The sequence below is a fragment of the Sitophilus oryzae genome, unplaced genomic scaffold (assembly GCF_002938485.1).
Source record: "Sitophilus oryzae breed Bouriz unplaced genomic scaffold, Soryzae_2.0 scaffold_172_pilon_pilon, whole genome shotgun sequence".
Classification (NCBI taxonomy): Eukaryota; Metazoa; Arthropoda; class Insecta; order Coleoptera; family Curculionidae; genus Sitophilus; species Sitophilus oryzae.
Window position 1 is genome coordinate 9,187,322 of NW_022146424.1, and position 21,330 is coordinate 9,208,651.

The window sequence follows — 21,330 nt, forward strand, 5'->3', positions numbered from 1 at the left end:
AGTTCCTCCAGAGGAATAGTTTCTTGAACTAGGTCTTTAGTTCACAATAGTTCCCGACTAACATTGACATCCCCCTTGCTTGCTAATGCGTTTCGTTGTCAGTCAGAACTATTCACAGTATGATTTGTATAATTTTTATAATGTACGGAGATATAACGAGACGTGTAATTGTGTATGTTAAAAACATATAGGTAAGTTTTATTGCAGATAAAAAAACTCAAATCAGAATTTAAAAAACTATATATCACAAATCAATTGGAGCAAATATTACAAAAATGTTACGAAAAATTGCATATTTCCCCACTTCAAGCTTTTTGTTTTTGTCTAAAAATTCAGAATATCTACTTCGTTTTATAAGATATAAAAATAAAACAAAAAACAACAAATGGGTATAGAAGGTACGATAACACAGGATATAGAGAAAAAGCAGCTGATCTGGTACGGACATGTAGAGCGAATGAAGGACACTAGATGGCCCAAGAAAATAATCAATTGGCAACCAAAGGGCAGACGAAAACAGGGAAGACCGAAACTGGAATGGCAAAAAAGCGTACACAAAGCGATGAGTGAAAGAAACCTGTCAACAGAGGATTGTACGAATAGAACAGGCTGGAAATTGGGTATCGGACAACGTAGAAAAACGTTCTAAACCGACTAATATATATATATATATATATATATATATATATATATATATATATATATATATATATATATATATATATATATATATATATATATATATATATATATATATATATATATATATATATTTATAAGATATTTCTTAATTTTAGGGACATTCCCATAAAACATTTAAAAAACAAACTAAAAATCAAAAACAGTATCCACGACAATTTTCTGTGGTAATTACGCCGCGCCGGCTGTGGCAATAGACAAGGCCGAATCCATTGTCGTCGCCTTGTATTATATCTCGGATCTGCCGACTGAATAGATTCCCGTGAACTAGTCTTTTAATAGTTCCTCTATGTCCGGATCCGATAACATACGGCTGGCACTCCCCACGCCTGCCTAGTATCAATCGCGCTGGCTGATCCATACGTAAACTAGTCTTTTATTTAGTTCCTCTAGTTCCTTTAGGTCCGGATCCGATAACATACGGCATACGGCTGGCACCGATCGCGCTGGCCCGATCCGATCGTACGTAAACTAGTCTTATTTAGTATTTAGTTTAGTCTGGTTTAGTTCCTCTAGGTCCGGATCCGATAGCGTACGTCTGGCACTCCCCACTCCTGCCTACCATCGGGCTACGCGCGCTAGCCGATCCGTCGCCGTCGCATATTATTCTATATCGTTCACAGTCTCGATCCTGGAATAGGTTCTGAGGAACTAGTTCTTTGAAAAACCAGGAACTAGTTCCTTTCATTCCGGGGTCGGAATAGTTCATTGGAACTAGTTCGTTCACGAACTACACACCTCTAACGTATATCCACTTGCCGAGTTTGGTTTCAATAGACCCATACATAATTAAGAAAAATCCTGATGATTTAGTTCATTTAGGGACATCGGTTCGAAATGTCGAGGATCCCCAATTATGCCGATATCGAACCACATTTTTCTTCAATATCACTTAAATGACTAAACAACTAAAACATAAGAAAAAAGCACAACTAACGGAATTGGAAGAGCAAAATGGTTTTATACCGGGACGCTCATGTACTGATGGCATTTTCACTCTTAAGCATCTAATCGAAAATTGATCTACAGAAGGCATACGACTCAGTGAGTATTTTATTCTTAGTTCGTTGTTACGTTAGTCTAGTTCGTTGTTACATTACCAGGCCCATCTTTTGCGTAATATGAAGCAATAAAACGCAGATACGTATCTGTTCCCTATGTGACAAAACTTGCTCACTGGGGATACAGCCCCACTAAGTAAGTTGTGGGTTAGGTTAGGGTGTGGGTGTCGATGCAAAATTTTGGTATCAGCAGTTGGTATGTCCAAGCAACAAGGAAGTTATATAAGGGTTGCAGTAGCATAGTCAAACTTGGAAACAATATTTCCCAAAAATTTCTTGTAAATAAGGCCTTAAGACAAGGACGTTCATTAACACCAACTTTATTTAAAGTATATTTAGAAGCAGTACTAAAAAGTTGGAAAATGAAATGCCTTGGAATGGGAATCCCAGTAGGAAAATACACTTTGTATACCTTACTTTTTACCGACGATCAGGTCTTAATACCGGGAGACAGAGACGACTCCAGTTATATGTTTAGATATCTACATGAGGAATATTCGAAATGGGTAATAACTATAACCTAACAATAAACACAAAAAAGACCGAGTACATGGTAGTGGGTGATGACGAACGTGACGATTTCTGCACAATTAAAAATGTCTGTACGTTTAAATACTTATACTATGGCGCTGAAACGTGGGAACTAAACAAAGTAGAGAAAAATAAGTTGCTCTTGAAATGGATTTTGGCGAAGAAGTAGTCGCATCTCAAGACTGGAACACATCTTAAATCAAAGAATACGAGAAATTATTGGAAAAAAAGAAACTATCCTTGACGCCATTGACAGCAAAATATTAAGTTAAGGTACGGACACCTTCAACGAATGGATAATAACTGATGGCCAAAAAGAATTCATTCATGGAAACCAAGCGAAAGGCGGAAATGTGGAAGACCACCTCGAAGATGGAAGCAGGGCAACGAATTCATAAATTCAAGGGGCCTTCAGGAAGAAGACTGGACAGACAGAAATCTGTGAAAGTTGAGAGGCGAGAGACGACGAATGTCGTAAAAATCCGCAATATATGTTACAATTAATTACAAACAATTTTTACAATAAGCCAAACAACAAACTTCATAAATTTTAAATTAATTATCGTTCAGGTTTAAGTTTGATTGATGCCGAATGTAATGATGCCTTGATTGTAAGCACTTTTACATAGCAGTAATTTGTATTCAGTTAACTGATTTCAGAAATACATAGTAGTTCTATGTCTGTCCTATACAGGGTGCTACAAATTCGGGGTACGAGCATTGGTATCTCGGAAACCGTAAGAGATACGAAGATGGTTAAATTAGGGCAAAGTTGCGCTTTAGGATGTTCACCAAGATGCCATCAAAAAAGTTTTAAAAATTTCAAGGATTGCTGAGTTTTTTGGAAAAAAGGGATTCTTTTGAAAAGTAATTTTATTTTTTCCTGTCGTTACTTTTTAGAAAATCAAAAAACTAATTGCACGTTCTCATAGCCACTTTATTAGGGCTATCTGATAGTATTTTTAGATTTTCAAATTAACTGCTAATTTGTGAGATACAGAGGCCAACTTAATTTTTTTAAATACGGACCTGCATTTTTGTGTGCATGCCACACTTAATTTTTTTTTGGACGTTTGAACACAATTTAATTAAACTAATTTCAAGTCCGGCTCTGTTTTTTTTAATATTTAATCTATTCATCAAATTGGTAAGCTTTCAAACATAACAATGACGTGGGGTAAAACATTGAATACGGATAATCAAATGCAATCAAATAATAAAAGATAATATAAAATTATTTGGCGTAATTACTTGACGTAATTTTTAAAAGTGACAATACATTTTAACATTTACAATAAAGTGTAGAGAGTACAGAATGCATTCAGAAGTATAAGAACAAGATATGTTCAAAGAGCTATAAATAAGATTGAACGAAAATATATTTGTGCATTAGGGACGGTGGTAACCTTTTCGAACATATAGAGCATTACTAGTTTTAGAAACTAGTTTGTAGAAGTTGATTTATTTATAATAACTACGATTAATATTATGCATATTATTAGATCGTACATCGTACACTGAGATTTCAAAATCACAACAAAAAAAGTTATAAATAATTTCTTTTTGCTGACCTGGGTATTATTTATTTGAACCTTTCATTGGCTCAATTCAATGTTAATTAGCGCTGATCCATATTGTTGCGATGAATATAATCAGATTAAATAATTTAAAAAACCAGAGTGGGACTTGAAATTATTTTAAATAGGTAATAATTAAAGAGTTTTGTTATTGTTAAGGTACCTAAAACAAAAAAAGTATCAAGTGTGGCATATCATTGTACCCAGGAGATCGAGTTCTTTCAAAACTTCAAATAAAAAATGCAGGTCCGTATTTAAAAAAATTAAGTTGGCCTCTGTATCTCACAAATTATCAGCTAATTTTAAAATCCAAAAATACTATCAGATAGCCCTAATAAAGTACCCATGAGAATGTCCAATTAGTTTTTTGGTTTTCTAAAAAGTAACGCCAGGAAAAAATAAAATTGATTTTCAAAAAAATCCGTTTTTTCCAAAAAACTCAGCAATCCTTGAAATTTTTAAAACTTTTTTGATGGCATCTTGGCGAACATCCTAAAGCGCAACTTTGCCCCAATTTAACCATCTTCGTATCCCTTACGGTTTCCGAGATACCAATGTTCGTACCTCGAATTTGTAGCACCCTGTATAGACAAATTTATCATTCAATAGTTTATCTGGAATTAATTTATAAATTATAACAGTTCCAATAGGTAATATATTATAACGGTCAGTGTTTCAGGTTTTAAATAAACAATAATAATTTATTAGAATTGTAATAAAACGGTTTCTTCACGGATACGAAATATTTTGTTGAGCTTTTTCTTAATTAAAAATTCCAAAAAAATGGAATTTTTAACCAAAGAAGATATTTAAAAAGATATATTATATGCCATTAGGAATTTTATATTGGGAATGGTAATATACCGTTGGATGGCCATCTTATTAATTCGATTATGTCATACTTAAACAGTTTATTTTTCTTAATTGATATTTTACATAGTTTAATAATCTTTCATTTTTCTTTAGGTCGTAAAAATATGTCACAGATGCATTGCTAGGAGAGAAGACTTAAGTTTTAGATCATAAAAATAAAAGAAGTTTATTATTGACTAGTTGAAACCTGGCGCATCCGCCACGACATCAGAAAAAAAATACTTTTTATTTTTATTTTTTAATTAAATGAAAAACAAAAAGTCCCGCGACGACAGTTTTTAGAAGAGCCATTAGCTATCTTTTAGTAAAAAAAAGCAACTTTATAGAGCAAGTCGTTACTTCAGTAGAGACGACACAGATAAACATTAGCATTTTATAATATAAATGTATATTATACATATTATGTAGATAATAAAAAAATACACGGGTGATGCACTTTAGACGTGTTTTTATAGAGATTTTTGCAATAATAATAAATACCGTATAATCGAAAAAAAAACGGCGTCAAAGACTGCTGGAGAATGACAATCAATGATAATTTTGGCGAGGTCAATCTCTAGACGTCATTTACTAAAAACTGGCATAAACCTTGTCAAAAATAACACTAACTATAGAAAGATTAAACAGGGATAGAACGTTTCTAGACACCATAAATATATTTCCAAAAAAAATATTCTTTCTTGAATTTTAAACTACACAATTTAAAAATCATTTTTACACAATATAAACAAAAAATACAACGTTCTAAGGCTATCTGGAAGTAAACGCAATTAAAAAATAAAGAAGAATGGGCAAAGTAATGACATCTAGGCCTTGATCTCGCCAAAATTATCATCGATTGTACGGTATTCTTTTGAATATTATTGAGAAAAAGTGTAATTAATAACGTACTGTATTTTTATCCTAGTTACACAGGGTGAATCTTAAAAGCAAACCATACCATTACCCATTTTCAGGGCTGGTAGATCTCGATAAAAGAAACATATTTTCTCTTTGCCGTTTTTCAAATAACTCTAAAATAACCGAGTTATTTAAGTTTCAAAATTAAAAAAAAATGCTTTCTCTTGAAAAAATTTTGAGAGCCACCGGATTTTTCCTGCAATTTGTTCCTATAATTTTAATCTACTACCGATGTTGTCACGTTTTTAAGATATTACATTTTTTAACTGGAAATTTCAAAATTTCGCCTAAATGGTTGATATTTATTACACGCCACCCAAAGGCACCCATTGCAAAGGCGCGATTCTTGTTTAATGGTGTTTGCTAGTAGCACTAACATTCCACACAATAAAAAGAAAAAAGCTTACCTCTGATATTTAAATATGATATTATGCTATTACTAGTTGAAGCATGGCGCATCCGCCACGACATCAGGAAAAAAATACTTTTTATTTTTATTTTTTAATTAAATGAAAAACGAAAAATCCGGCAACGACAGTTTTTAGAAGAGCCAATTAGCTATCTTTTAGTAAAAAAAGCAACTTTCTAGAGCAAGTCGTTACTTCAGTAGGGACGACATAGATAAACATTAGCATTTTATATATGTAGATATTATTATTTATTATATTCTTAACGTGCAAGTCCTGCCTTATCTGTACACAACACAACCAATATCTTCCCATTTTCTTAAGCACTCTCGAAACGTACGCATTTACTAATAAAATCTATCTTGGTAAAATCGCCTTAAGATTATTGCTCCCTTTTTATGTCAGTATATGATATGGGTAAAAGTTTGCTTTTGTGGGCTTATATTGTTTTAGAGACTTGACTCTTCACTGAGATATATCTACTTGGAATTTTCGTTAAGCAATTGTTTTCTTTAAATTATAAATAAAAATGAATTGTATCAACTTAAAAACGCTTTGAAACTAGTAAACACAACAATCTCAAAACATTCAGTCGAGGGGTGTCTCACTATTGGAATTACATGTATATTTTCTTGGCAGTCGCTGACAGTCATTGGCAGTCTTATGGCAGTCGCTTATAATAATTATATGGCAGTCATAGGCAGTCTTCTTCATAGTCACTGGCAGTCGCTTAGCAGTGGAAGGATATTTTGGCAGTACGTGTACATTTTTTACCCGAATGAGACACCCCTCGCATTCAGTGGTTTCAGCTGTTTTATTTGCTCTACGGCAGAGGCGCTGTCGGCAGTAGGGCCGTGCCGAATTTATTAAATTAAAAAATTCCTATCGATAACCCTTTGGGATTTCAAGCATGTAAATGATATAACGTGGCTTGATACAGTTTGTTTATACTTATATTTTTCATATTGTTACATGTTGTTGAAATGTAGTTTTTATAATATTGTACCCAATAATCATAACTATCGATCTCTAATAAGAATGTCCCTCTCTAATAAGATATTACATAATACGTCAAAACTGACAATCATAGTCATAATGGCGTAGGTAATGGTAACTAGTATCTTTGCACTTTACCATAAAGGGTATTCTGTTCCCATCTTTTTTGAAATTTTCACCCTCTTTCTGTACTTTTTTACTTTTTAGTGGCATTTTCTCGTATGAATAATTAAAAATATAGATCATGTAGGAAGTGGCAATATTGCATCCCTTTTAGTACCGTACCGTGGTAATATCAGAAATTATACCGTGGGAAATATTGCGGTGAACAGGCAGCTCTAAAAAAATTTCGAAAAATATACGGGGAAATTTAAAAGAAAATGCACGATTTTCAACATCTTTTTTGCGAAAAAAAACTCATAGACGTGTTTCTGGGTATGATTTTCAACATCTTTTTTGCGAAAAAAAACTCATAGACCTGTCCTTAATAAATTTTATCGATAAAATATTTTGCAGATGAACTGCTCAAGGTTATCCCAACATCAGTTTCCCATCTCTTTATTCAAACAATAGCAGGCACAATGGGTGGCTTCACAACCACCATTATAACAAATCCGTTAGATATAGTTCGAGCCCGGTTACAAGTTCAGCGTTTAGAATCGATGGGCGAAGCATTTAGAGACCTGTGGAGGGAAGAAGGGCCGAGGATGTTCACGAAGGGGCTAAGCGCCAGACTCGTACAATCTGCCACGTTTAGTTTTAGCATTATCTTAGGTTATGAAACTATCAAACGGGTGTCTGTTAATGAGGAATATAAAGAGTTTGTACGATGCCTGAAAATATTTGCACTTATTTAAGACTCACCCTGTATAATTACGAATAGAGACTGACATTACATTATTATAATTTATGAAAATTTTTGAAAACAAATCATTTAGGAGACATATAACAATAACACGCCGCAAAGGAGAAGCGCATCCAACGCAAAGACCGCGAGAAGACGACAAATATTTGTTTTGACGTAGTAAGCATTCTTTATTACAATCGTCGTGTCGTAAAAAACGCCTCTTATTGTCAGTAAACAAGCCTGTAAACCTATTAGTACAGAAGCAGGCGTGGGAGGGAACTTCTTGCAAGTGTTTGCTCTTTAAAAATCCACAATAAGTGATAAGTGAAATGTATATAAATAATAATAGGTGATGTCTATACCTTTGTGGCAATTTCAGACTTAACTGTAAAAAAACGAACAATGTTATTTCAATTAAATAATGAGTAGAGAGAATGGGAGCAGGGAAGTTAATCTATACAATTAGGTACTTTAAATATTAGCTTTGTTTGCGGGTCCGATTCCGAACCGATTCCTCACCAGTTCAGAACATAATTTGGATTTGTAAAGCGCATGCCTAGTTATGAACCAGTATTACCACGAACTAATATACTACTACTACTGCCATTACTCGCTGACGAGTATTTGACACGCATCAAAAGATGGTTACGCAAGGCGTTTCCCGTTTCATAAACTTTTCTGTCGCTGAAAAGCCCGATACGTGATGTTATCTCTCTTCCGCACTCCGGACATTCAAAAATCTCATTACTTTGTTGCCTCTTTACTTTTTGGTTGTCGTTATTAACTGAATTTACAATTCTCCTCCATTGCGTTCTATTGTGCGCTGCTTCCTCCCACTAATGCTGCATACTTATCCCCTTTAAGTTTTCATGAACAACATCCTTGTATCTTTTGAGTTGTCCACCCGGTTTCCTCTTACCCTCTACAAGTTCACCGTAAAGAAGAGATTTCGGTAGGCGGTTTTCTTGCATCCTGCATACGTGACCAGCCCATCTTAAGCGAGATTTAATAATCATGACTTCAGCGCTCTCGCCTCTTGCTTTTTTAAGGACTGATACGTTTTTTAAGGACTGATACGCTGCCAGATGATCAAAGAAGTTGCAAAACAAATCGCAAAACTCCATACAATCGGAAGGGTTTTGCCGAAGTATTTTACTTTTTTGAAAATTGTGTTATCACACACAAAAAAACTTACCCATATAAAAAAGGTGGTGAACTTATATTCTACGCATTAAGATAACATTGTTCTATTAATAATTTTATATTATTTTGTATTACATCGTGTTACAACACTTCTAAGCATTCTTAAGAAGATTCTAGACTTTTTCCACAGATTATATTTTTCATTATGATTCGGATAATATAAGTTTTTCATCAGAAACCAGTTCTTTTACATCATTTTAGTAATTTCATATAAAAGGCGTTGCAAGTTGTTGTAACACATAGGTACAAATAAACGTTTTGCTTCTTGACAGTTGATATTGAAACATCTCTGTAAAACCTTTGTCATTATTCTGTTGCTAAAAATAAAAGTTATTTTCACTCGGAAACTTCTGTATTTTTTTTTATTTGAATAAACTTTAAAATTTAACTCTGATCGCAGATCGAGGTAACAAATATGACATTTTTTTCGTTCATATTTACACTTAACTAAAATACACATACTCTTCACTTTATTTCACTGCTTGACTGCATGTTATTTGCTAAAATAACGCTCTCCATTTCTAACAAATTATGCTTATGAAGCTCGAAACACATCGAAAATCGCACACTAGTTGTTTCTAAAATTATTTAATAATAGACACTGATATTATGATTAAAATTAACACTCGTAATTTTTTGTGTGCAAATTTAAAGTTACAGTGAATACATAATATGTTGTATATGGATAATGTAATAGGTGGCCACATTGCAAGGTTTAGATAGACCGTAGAGAAAACTCAGGTGAATGAACAAGTGACACTAAATAGTTAGTTAAAATTTTCCGGAAAATGTTATAACATTTTCAATTTTTTTTTTCGCAAAAAATACCTCAGATGCGTTTTTCTGGGGCTGAAATATACTACCAGAGAAGATACTTTCACTTATTTCTGAGACACCCTGTATTATAGACCCCATCTAGATTAGCCTTAGCAACAAAAAGGAGTCGTTAACTTAAAATACTTTTTTTTGAATTGAAAAACGATCATCAACCATAGTCATATACCGGGTGCGTCTCAAAAGTGGTTCACCTCTATAACTTTTTTATTTTTTCAGAAAAAAAATCTAGATTTGGTATGTTAGTAAATGACATAAATTAGGATTGATTGTCGTATTCAGTTGTTTTCTATCACTTACTGTTTCACCGGAAATGACTACACCTTTTTATTTTTAAATGGCACCCTCGATATTTTGTTACTTTATTCGATAAAAAATGACACTCTGAATAGAATGACATATCGTATGTCAACTTTTGATGTTTTTAAATATGGTTTATTTGAAATTGCAACGTGCATTCATAACGACAATTTGACTCGAAAAATTGACTGAAATACCAAGTGTGTGGTACCAAATTATTAATTAAAATATGCTAATGAGCCACCCTCGTGCCATTTGAAAAAATTGAGATATGATTAAAAATACGATTTGGGAAAACCGTTTTTAACCGGTCAGAACAAGACATTAGAAACATCAGGCGATCAAATTTATTTTTCCAAGGCTCCTTGATTAAAAATTAGTGTTTTTAACATAGCCATGGCACTCTAGCTTGAAATTTAAAATGCAATTTTGTCATGTCATTCTATTCAGAGTGTCATTTTTTATCGAACAAAGTAAAAGAATATATGGTACCATTTAAAAATAAAAAGTTGTAGTCATCTCCTGTGACACAAGAAGTGGCCGAAAAGAATTGAATACGTCAATCGATCCTAACTTATGTCATATACTAACATACAAAATCTCGTTTTTTATCTGAAAAAATAAGTTATAGGAGTGAGCCACTTTTAAGACGCACCCGGTATATTGGAGATGTAGAAAACTTGGTTGTACATTTTTTTGTGTTAGCGGTATCTCTGAAGTAGAAATGATTTATATCGAGCACCTGCACAACGTAACATTTATTATACTTTATCATATCCGAAACCTCGATAGGTGAGCCTCGAATTTGGGCCATCCTATACATATGTAACGCGGCGACTAAAACTGGCTGTGTTTGAATGCGTAATGATCTGTGTAACGGCATCGGAAAGTAAAAGTGTCGTACTCGGTCGTTTTCAATAGCGATTGTGGTCGCCGAAGCGACAAGTGGTACGATTAAAGGCCTCCGTTCAGTTGCGTACGAACCTGTATGCCGATCTGTCACTTGGCGAGTATAGAACCGCCCTTAGCGATCGATATGACCTACCAGAAACGAGTTTGCGTAGCGCCGGCTCTTACGCGGCCTAACGTGTAAACAGGCCTTAAGTGATTTTGAATCTAAATAAAAGTATGAAGTTTTAGCAAATGTTTGAAAAGTACTGTTTCGGTGTGATTATAGTGATTTATTTTCGAGTGATTTTTTTGTGAATTGAGAAGAAAACATGTTACAATTGATGTTTCCAAATAAAAATGGACCAAACGCTGTTTTGTCTCGTCTGAAGGATACGTCGCCAAGATACAGGGTACGTTTATATACAGAGGGTAGAGAAAGTAAGATCTCTAAAACCTTATTTACTAAACATTGACATAAAACTGACTGACATGACATAAAACTTTGTCAAAAATTAACACTAATTATAGGAGGATCTAAAAAAGATAGAACGTTTCCAGGCGCACAAATCTATTTCTAAACAATAGTTTTTCTCGAATTTTAAACTAGACTATTTAAGAATCATTTTTACTCAATATAAAAATAAATAACAACCTTCTTACGGCCAGCTGGCAGTAGTAAGGGCCATTAAAAAATAAAGGAGAGTGCGGGCCAAGGAAATGACGGCTAGGGCTCGACCTCGCCGAAATTATCATCGATTGTCATTCCCCAGCCGTCTTTGACGTCGTTTCTTTTTCGATTGTATCGTATTTTGTGTTTGCAAAAAACATTACGTTATTATTATATTTACGTATACCATTTTATAAAAAAAAGACTTACAGTAGTGTTTCAAAGGATGATGTATGTTGTTCTTTTAAAACTGATATTGAAATTTGGCAAAAATTAATATTTAATTTAGATAAAAGTAGTGATGAGAACAACTGCTGAGTTTTCCTTCTGAATTTGGTCTTGCAGTCTAGAAGTTTCCTTGATCTTTGTTTTGCTGCAAGACTCTTGCAAGTCTTAACTTTCTACATTGAAAATCTTTAAATCGTTTTCGAGTAACTTAATGCAAATGAATAAGGAGCGTTTTGAGGAAGTAAACGGACGAAGGAGCCTTTTGACGAAGGAACGAAGGAACACACAGTCGCATAAAATCGACAATTTCCTATAGTAAATATAGGATTTTTGGACGAAGGGACGCGACGAAGGAACGAAGTGAAGAAGCGAAGTGTGAGTATGGAGCTTTAAAAGAACTAACTGTTGGTGCTTAAAAGTACAATTTTTAATTGAATATGAAATACTATGAAAATCGGCAAAAAATGAGATCGGCAAAGATTCAACAACACAATATTATACAAAATAATGACTGACATTATGATAATTGTCAAATAATAAACGACAACGTTGCTGATCGCGGCGCAATGTGACCAACATGGCGATGATAAAAATTGCTTTAAACTAATTTTTGCAGCTTTAATCTAAATAAAATATATGATACAATAATTTGGCTCTATGAACTAATATGAAGAGCTTCTCGATATGTTAAATTATACAACAAATTTAAACATTTTTGCCAAAATTTTATTTAGTCAGATTTATAGGCTTTAGTAGGTTTGTTGCTGTAAGAAACATATTTCCAACAGATAATAATGCGCAATAGGGTGAAACGCGTTCGCACAGAAATGTTTGATTGGTTTCCAACCAACAGTACGCTGTTCGCACAGAAAATTCTGATTGTTAAGCTGACAGTCAGACCTGTTCGTGGATCTTTTGCAAGTAAAGTGTCCGGCGCATGCGTATTGCGACCCGACGTCATTAATTGGTAAACTTAACATACAAAACGTGTGTTGTTTTTGTTTAGTGTTTTTTTCTTCAAAAAATAAAGAAGAGAAATGAACGATTTTGAATCTTCCGAAGAATTTGAGGCGTCTGAATTTTCGGATACAGACACAGACCTAGAAGAGCCGATGGAGGAACGGGTCAGGCCCAAGAATCAAAATTACAAAACATTAAAACATTAAAAAGTACAAAACCAAAAACATTAAAAGATGTCTTTGGTTAATTCCCTGTTCGTTTTCTTCTTTATTCGGTATTACGTAGGAGTTAAAATTAGTGGTATTATTAGATCAAAAAAGAAGAGTAGGGGATTCGCTGTTCGTACAGACAGTTTGAAATCGACAAGAAACTGCATTATTTGAGACCTGCGCATTAACACCGGTTTGGAAGAAGTCACAAACATGTTGGGAACACGCTGTGAGAACAAACCTAGTGTCAATTTCGATATGATTGATGACGTGCATCGAAAAATGTTTTGCGATTACCGTATAAACGTATGCCGTAAAATGAGTCCCGAACAAGTTACAGCACTCGAAAACATTGGTAAACCATTTTTAGAGATAGGGCAATCTTTTCAAATAGAGTAAAAATAATAAAAAAGTAATCGGAAAAATTCAACTGATTATTAATTGAAAAATAATATTTTTCCTTAATTAACAGCATTAAAAAAAACTTTACTGATAGAGTTTAATTTGCATTAATGAATAACAAACATCTGGTTCTGGTCTATATATTCGGTTTTAATTAGAATTCAGCACGTGAACTTATGAATATAATACTTAATACGCAAGAGAATCTAAGAACTAGACACGATTAGATTCATCAGAAATGGCACACTTTGGTTTATTATCAATAGTCAACAAGCCCGGACGACAATATGTCTGTTGAAGCAGATTTATTGGATCTATTAATTCTGAAAGACAATATCTATATCTAATTTTTAATGCGATATGTAGGTCATGCAGCGTCTGAAAGCTTGTATTGTCCGGACAACGATGTTTATGGTGTTGCAAACAATTTTTAGAAAAAAATCTATTTAGCTTTCAATTTGTCATGTTTTATTGTTTCAGTAACAAACACAGACTAAAAAATACTATTATTTTTTATTTTTAACACTTTAGTAATAGTAAGACTTTAGTAACATTAGATATGTATAAAACATAAACTAAACTAAACTTGAAAAAAATTCTTAATCAGTACTAACATTGATTTTGAACACAAACAAAATATCGACAAATCGTTTATAGATCATACCAGATAAACTTTTAGTCACGTGATTAACCCAAGTAACATTTTTCGGAGCCTAAAGTTTTATTAAAAGGTAACGGGTATTTATATGAGGTTTATAAAGAACCTTTACATTTATAAGAGTGTTTAAAGTTTTATAAGAACACTATTGGTGTTAAAAGTTTTGTAACACCTCGAAAAAATACCAAAATACTTGAAGTTTTATAATATTGCATCCAAAATGTTTTCGTTGCCTTATTTATAAAACCTTTGGTGTTGGTTACTTAAGGTTTTTTTTAAAGTGTTTTATAGCATTCTTAAAAACCTTATTTTAAAACTTTTACTCTTGGGGTTTTATAGCTTACTTCGTAAAACCCTTATAAATCTAAAGCACCTAATAAATATTCTACAGCTACTACAAAACCTAAAGAATTTTATAAAACTTATAGGCCCAGTAGCAACTCCTTTCATATGTAGAATAGGGGGCGCTATATTTTTAAGGTTAGGTTATGTTTTATGTTCCTGTTTTGCTTTTGTAAATCACAGATGGAAGAAGAATTAAATACAGTAGCAGTTTTTATAGAAAGTGCGTTAAAACCCGTGAAAATATTTTGGGAAGCACACCACCCACAACTACTAAAAATTACCAAAACTTAGACGTTCCTCAAGAAGATATATTGCCAAATACTTCGACTAATCGACTGCCACCGATGAATGAAGGGGCAAATGACCTTTGGAAGAATGTATAGATATCAGGGAAAATTGGTCAAAGACGGCGTTGATTTTCCATCTTCTGTGTTTTGGACAATTTTGAAGTGCATCGAAAAAAAATGTTTTACAAAAGCCAAAACGCCCGAAACAAAAAGTGGGGTTATGGTCAATGGTCAAGTTTCTATAAATACCTTTTTGTAACTTATAAAACTATTAAGTATCATAAAAGCACCTAAAGTTTTATTGCAAGCGCAAAATTCCCATAAGATACCTAGGAAAGTGTTATAAGAGTTTTTAAGGTGTTGATGATTACTTAAAGATCCATATAAAACTAGAGGTTGTGAAAATATATATTTTAATATAAAATATATATTTGTGTTTAAAACGCGAAATGGGGAACATGACGTCCTTTTATCAGGCGGCCATTTTATGTTTGTGTTGTTGTACTTACATAAAAAAGAAGAATATTACATTTTAAGCAATATTACTGAAGCTTTAAGACGTATTTTTTCAAAAGCATGGGGTTAAGAAATGTTGCGCAGTTTATTTGTAAAAAAAAAAACAAACCATGAGACGTAATTTTAATTTTTTGGTGTTTACAAAATAAATTATATTTGAGTTCTAAACGGGGGCGCTTTAGTTTTAAGAAGGGTAAAATTTTAATATTACTCGATAAATTTTCCGTGCCAATAAAATTTAGTCCTCATGGAATTCTTACAGAGTGTTTAAGTTGTTATAATAATTATTATAACACGCCATTTTCATCAAAGTGAAAATCCATTGCTGTCAACTTTAAAGTACAAGCCGAATAATAATGACAAAGACCTGAAATAGAATATATTGCAAACAAACGTTGTAGAAAGAGATGAACTTAAAAGGGGCGTTTTATAATGGCTATTATAAGGAATATTATAGGTTTTAAGGCGGTAACGAAAATGTATTCCTTGTCGCTATAAAACTTATTTATGGTTTATAAAGGTAACGACAACCTCTTAGTTACCAATAAATGGAGAGTAAAGGTCACGTTAAAGGTTTTATAAGATACTAAAATTTGGTCACCGTTACCTTTATAAGATTCTCCATTTAAGTGCTATAGGGGTGTCATAAGGGTAACGAAAACGTTTCGCGAACAATTGATAGGCTTTTAAGTTTTATTAAGTAGGTTATCGAAACGTAACCATTACCATTATAAAACAAAAAGTGTTAGTTGGGAAGCTTGACCGGCACAGCGTTGCCCACTTTTACATATTTTCTCTTATTCAAAATATTTTAGGAAACAAAAATAAATTAGTTATAATTATATAAACAGTTATTATTTAGATAAAAAAAAATCACGTCCTTAGCAGCACTTAAGTTGCGGTGAGTTTTTTACAGCTATTAAGCTATCTTGTACACTTCGCACTAAAAGAGGTTCTAAGAAGAACAACATTCGATTGCAGGGTCCGCTAGTAAAAAAAATTAACCTTAAAGTATCACTACACAATTCATTTAAACCAAAAACTCATAATACAAAACTGAAGTGTTAAAACGCAGTGGCGGATACAGAGGCCCCCCCTAAAATCTATAAATTGCGTTAAATATTAGGCTTTTTGGTTAAAAATGGCGCCCTAAATAGCATATTCTTCATTACTTTTTATCTGGGCCCCCCCTAAAATAAATTTCTGTATCCGCCCCTGTTAAAACGAATGACACTGTCGGGAAATAAATAAATAAATGTGGTAACTTGACATTTTTACAGCAGAGCTACCACCCGAATCCCCAGCGAGAAATTTAAAATTCCCAGTTAGTCAGCCCTGCGCCGAATATATCCATTGTTGGCAACAGTGTATTTCAAAATCGTGCCCTCGATTACGTAACTGAAAGTTTAATTGGATTTAATCGTATCTCTTTTAGGTATATTTAATATAGAAAATGAGAGTGTAAACATACAACATACATGTGTGGGATAACATAAGATTAAGATAAGTAACTAAGTTAAGTTTATTGTATAATTTATTAATCTGTCAGAAACTTTGGGTTTTCTAAACATTAAAAAACGATAATAAAAAAATTATGAAATTTTAACGCGGTATTTTATAACTTTATATATAATTTGTTATTTTTTCACGAACATTTCATCATGATTTTCTTTTAATTTCTTTTATGAAATGACATATTTAGATACAAAATATATTCTTTACTAATACAGAACACGTTTGACATAGAAAATTAAAGAATTTGTGTCAGTCGCAATATTCTATAGTGATACTTGTAGAATTAATTAATATGCCTAACAATAACTGTACACGGATATTTTATCTAAAGGTATTTGTTTAATATTATTAATTAATTCCTGTTATTGTAACAACAAATACCATACGATCGAAAAAAAACGGCGTCAAAGACGGCTGGGGAATGACAATCTGTGATAATTTTGTCGAGGTCAAGTCTTAGACTTCATTACTTGGCCCGTACTCTTCTTTATTTTTTAACGGCCCTTACTACTGCCAGCTGGCCGTAAGAAGGTTGTAATTTATTTTTATATTGAGTAAAAATGATTCTTAAATTCTTAACTACACTAGTTTAAAACTCGGGAAAAAATATTTTTTCGGAAATAGATTAATGTATCTGGAAACGTTCTATCCTTTTTTAATATTTCTATAATTATTAGTGTTGATTTTTTTATCATACGGTAGAATTTCTTGGGTAGAACCTGTGTATTTCACCACTGAAACTGAAATCCAATTTTTTTTGTATAGCAATCTAGTAAAATTTCACTAATAAGCTATTTGTTTTTGACTTAATTTGCTACGGTTAAAATACAAAACACTAATCCTATGATAGAAATTTTGGTTCTTTCAGTTCTGTTTAACACTATGTTAGAATGCACTGAGCTGTAGTAACACTTTTCACTACACTAGTTCAAATGGTTTTGTTCTTTTCAGTCTTCTAACTAAGCCATCACTATCCAGAAACTGGTGGGCCCTCGATGTTGATGTGCTGATGGAGCCTCTCTTCATATCTTAAGGCATATTTCCTGATAACATTGTCGACATCATCCACTTCTGCATAAGTCCTTATGTAGATTACCATTGCGAATATACCACGGTGCGTCAACAAGGCCTCGTAGTACCTTGTTTTGGAATCTTCAGATAATATTTTGGTTACGTTGTTTGGTACATCCCCAGAATCTAAAAAATATTTTTTAAGATGCCACTGAAAACTATACAGGGTTTGGAAAATGTATGAAAATATACATATTTATATAAATTAATTGTTAATTTACGATTCACCCTCGTATATATAGATAGAAGATAACTTCAATAGTTATTTGTTTATCTGTATGTTTTATTGTTGTTATGTTGCAAGAAAAATAAACAACATAACACTTAGTCACTCAAATAGAATGGCTGAAATAGCAAAAGCAATTTTTTGCAGATTTTTTTTTATCGTAATTGGCTATAAACTTGGAATTCCATGTAATGAATAGCTTTAAAGCACCGTCTACACTTAACATTTTATCTGTCAGTTTTACCTGTTCAGTCAAAATGTATCAAGTAAAATCATGTTTACAACAAAACTGTCGTTTTGCTTACACTAAAAAAATATAAGTAAATTTACAAAAAAAATGGTATATGTATATACCAGGGTTGTCTTTTATATTTTGCATATAGACACATAGGCGCCTATCAAGGAGGGCACTTTTTTATTTTCAAATCCTATTGGGTTTGAAAATAAAAAAGTCCGCTCTCGTAGTGTTTCCAAAAAGATGGTGGCGACATTTGTCTCAAAGCGGGTCATGTAGCAACAATTCCTCCGCAAGATCAAAGAACTGTTACTGCTGATTGGTACATATCTATTTGTTTGCCGGAAATAATCGCTGAGTTTCGAAAAAACAACCCCCATCGACTAATGATTCTCCGCCTACACAACGCAAATTCCCACACAGATCGATCAATCACTTATTCTTGCTTTATCTAGTATTCTGTTTACTATTAGGAATGTTCTAACAAAATAAACCAAATAACAATTGAAAATCATGAAATTAAGGGACAACAAACGGCAACATTGTTGGGTATGCGAGTTGACTAGTGGGACGTAGAAGCTACTTTAAGTGTAGACTAGACTTAATATTGATACGGTCACTATAAATATTGATAGATAAGTAACTGATTAGATCAAAATTTATAACAAAGGTACCGTATGATAAAAAAAACGGCATCCATTTGGTTGGGAAATGACGATCGATGACATTTACCATAAATATATAAATTTCATATAAAATGACAGCGATTTTCATTTCATATCCATCGCTGACGCTTTTTTTTTCGATCATACCGTACTTCCATAGACACTAACTGAAATAATTGACTTGATTTTACGTGAGATCTCACAACTACTTATAGTCCAGGAATTGCCTTATGAGATTTACATTTTATGATTTTGATGCGATAAATTTTACACCTCCAAACTTCAAACCAACAAGATGATCACTGTATTCCATTTCCTTTTGAGTTTTATTATGCAAGGCGTATGTAAAATTATCTTCTGCACTTAAAGTCAGTCCGCTGCTTACTTTGCGGCCAAAGTTTTTATTAGCGCGTTAATATTATATTTAGAGTTATTTTCGGTATGTGACCCCTTTGGAATAATTTCTCCGCGAGCTTCCCTCAAACCGTTTTACGAGCCAATCTCGTTTTGCAATGTATGTACGCGTGCCCCGACGCGTTATTTTTGAAGCTGGATGCTTCGCATAGCTTCCTTATTGTTGGAAAATAAATCTACAAGACTTTCACGACCGCTGAGGAATTACTATTAGAGATAGGTCTAAGGAGCTAGAAAGTAACTATAATTATCTTGTACATTATGTATGGTATGTCATGTTTAAGAAATAAAAACATAAAGAAATATTTTTCCTCAAAGTTAAGGGGTCGTCTTATGCCGAAAACATTGTCATCGGTAGGTTGTATAGTAGGGAGGAAGTTAATCACCTCGATCTTATGGATCTATTGTGTCCCCCTTTCTTGAGTTATAACTCATCATACATGGTCTCATGGCGTTGACAAATGCCAGTATCTGCTACGGTTTTACAGAGGTTAGTTTTCAATGAGGTGGTTCTGGTGTTTCCCCATTTTCTCCACGGAATCTGCATTCGCCGTTACTTCTTAGCTTCAATCTACTGAGGTGTTCATTGAGGAGACAGTATCCTGTTAAAGGGCTCGAACACACTGACGACCAGGTCGCACCGGCCAGGCCGCAGCGACCTCTAAAACCATTAAATCAAATGATATAGCGCACACTAACGTCCTGGCCGTCCGTTGGTCGTTGCGACCAGAAGACTGCACGGAAATATTATTATTTTCTGCCGCTTGTTGCCGGAAATATTATTATTTTTCAGATGAAATCCCTCAAATTCAAGGCACAATGTTTTATTTTCTAGAGATATAGTGTTTTAGTGTAGTTTTTGCACACGTGCAGAAAATCCAAAGAAATAGTATACAGACTGGATCAAAGTTAAACTTAAATCTAATCCCTTTTTTTATCAAGGGTCGATTCTAGTAAACACTCAAAACATTTTTATATAACATACCGACTCTATTTATGGTTAGTATGATACCTGTTAAAAAATCATACATCGACGTTTCGATGTTAAAAAATAATATTTAAAGTTTTTCTACAACCACTTGTTTTTTTTTTATTAAATTTGTTTTTTTAGTTGTATTGTAGTCATGTACAAGGAGGACAACTGTATTTTAAATATTATATTTAATTTAACGTTTTTCAAACAGGGTTCATTAGACTATATTTCTACTAGGTACATTATTTTGAAAAAAAAATTAAGAAAGTAACTTAAACATCGTTATATTGTAAACATTGAAATAACTGGAAGCTAAACTTTCTATAAAGCTAAACGATAAAGGCGCCATATCAGTAGAAAAAAGAAACAGAATATCTCCCTTTTTGTCGGTCGCGCGTACACAATGCTTTTTGTTTGTTGTGAATAGCAACTTCGCTTTTTAGTTAACTCGGATATTTTAACATTTCTGAAACAATACTTTCTAATTGGTAAAACGTAAAAAATCGTTAGATTTTACAACTCTGTTGCAACTGGTCGTTCATCTGGCCGCAGCTGAAAACGCAATACATCCGACCAGCCGACGGCCAGGTCGTTGCGACCTGGTCGTCAGTGAGTTCGAGCCCAAAATCCCTGTGAAACGAAAATCTTTGATTTTTCTCGGTCGTAAGTCCCTAAATCGTGTTGAAAAATCAGTCGAATACAATAGACCGTTAGTTTTAGTGTTCGTCGATTACTTTGTCGAAAGGCATTTGATACCATCAGTCAACAAAAAATGGTTAAAATCCCTAATTGGCTCTCGTATAGATCATCGCTACTTCACAGTGATTAAACGTATATATG

General features: G+C 33.2%; 1 protein-coding gene across 4 annotated transcripts in view; it reads left to right on the top strand.

Moving 5' to 3' along the window:
- Positions 1–21,330, top strand: part of LOC115881693 (GTPase-activating protein CdGAPr) — a 128,640-nt gene that overhangs the window by 33,955 nt on the left and 73,355 nt on the right. Inside the window, exon 1 of one of the 4 annotated variants that reach the window (XR_004050069.1) lies at positions 11,167–11,529. The exons of 2 other annotated variants lie outside the window; for them this stretch is intronic. Coding sequence is in view for 1 of the 2 variants with exons in the window: in XM_030899289.1 (XP_030755149.1) it covers positions 11,449–11,529 (81 nt within the window). In the remaining variant the exon portion in view is untranslated. Of the gene's footprint in view, positions 1–11,166; positions 11,530–21,330 lie in introns of those variants that run through there. One more of the 4 variants, XM_030899289.1, reaches the window with a different exon arrangement.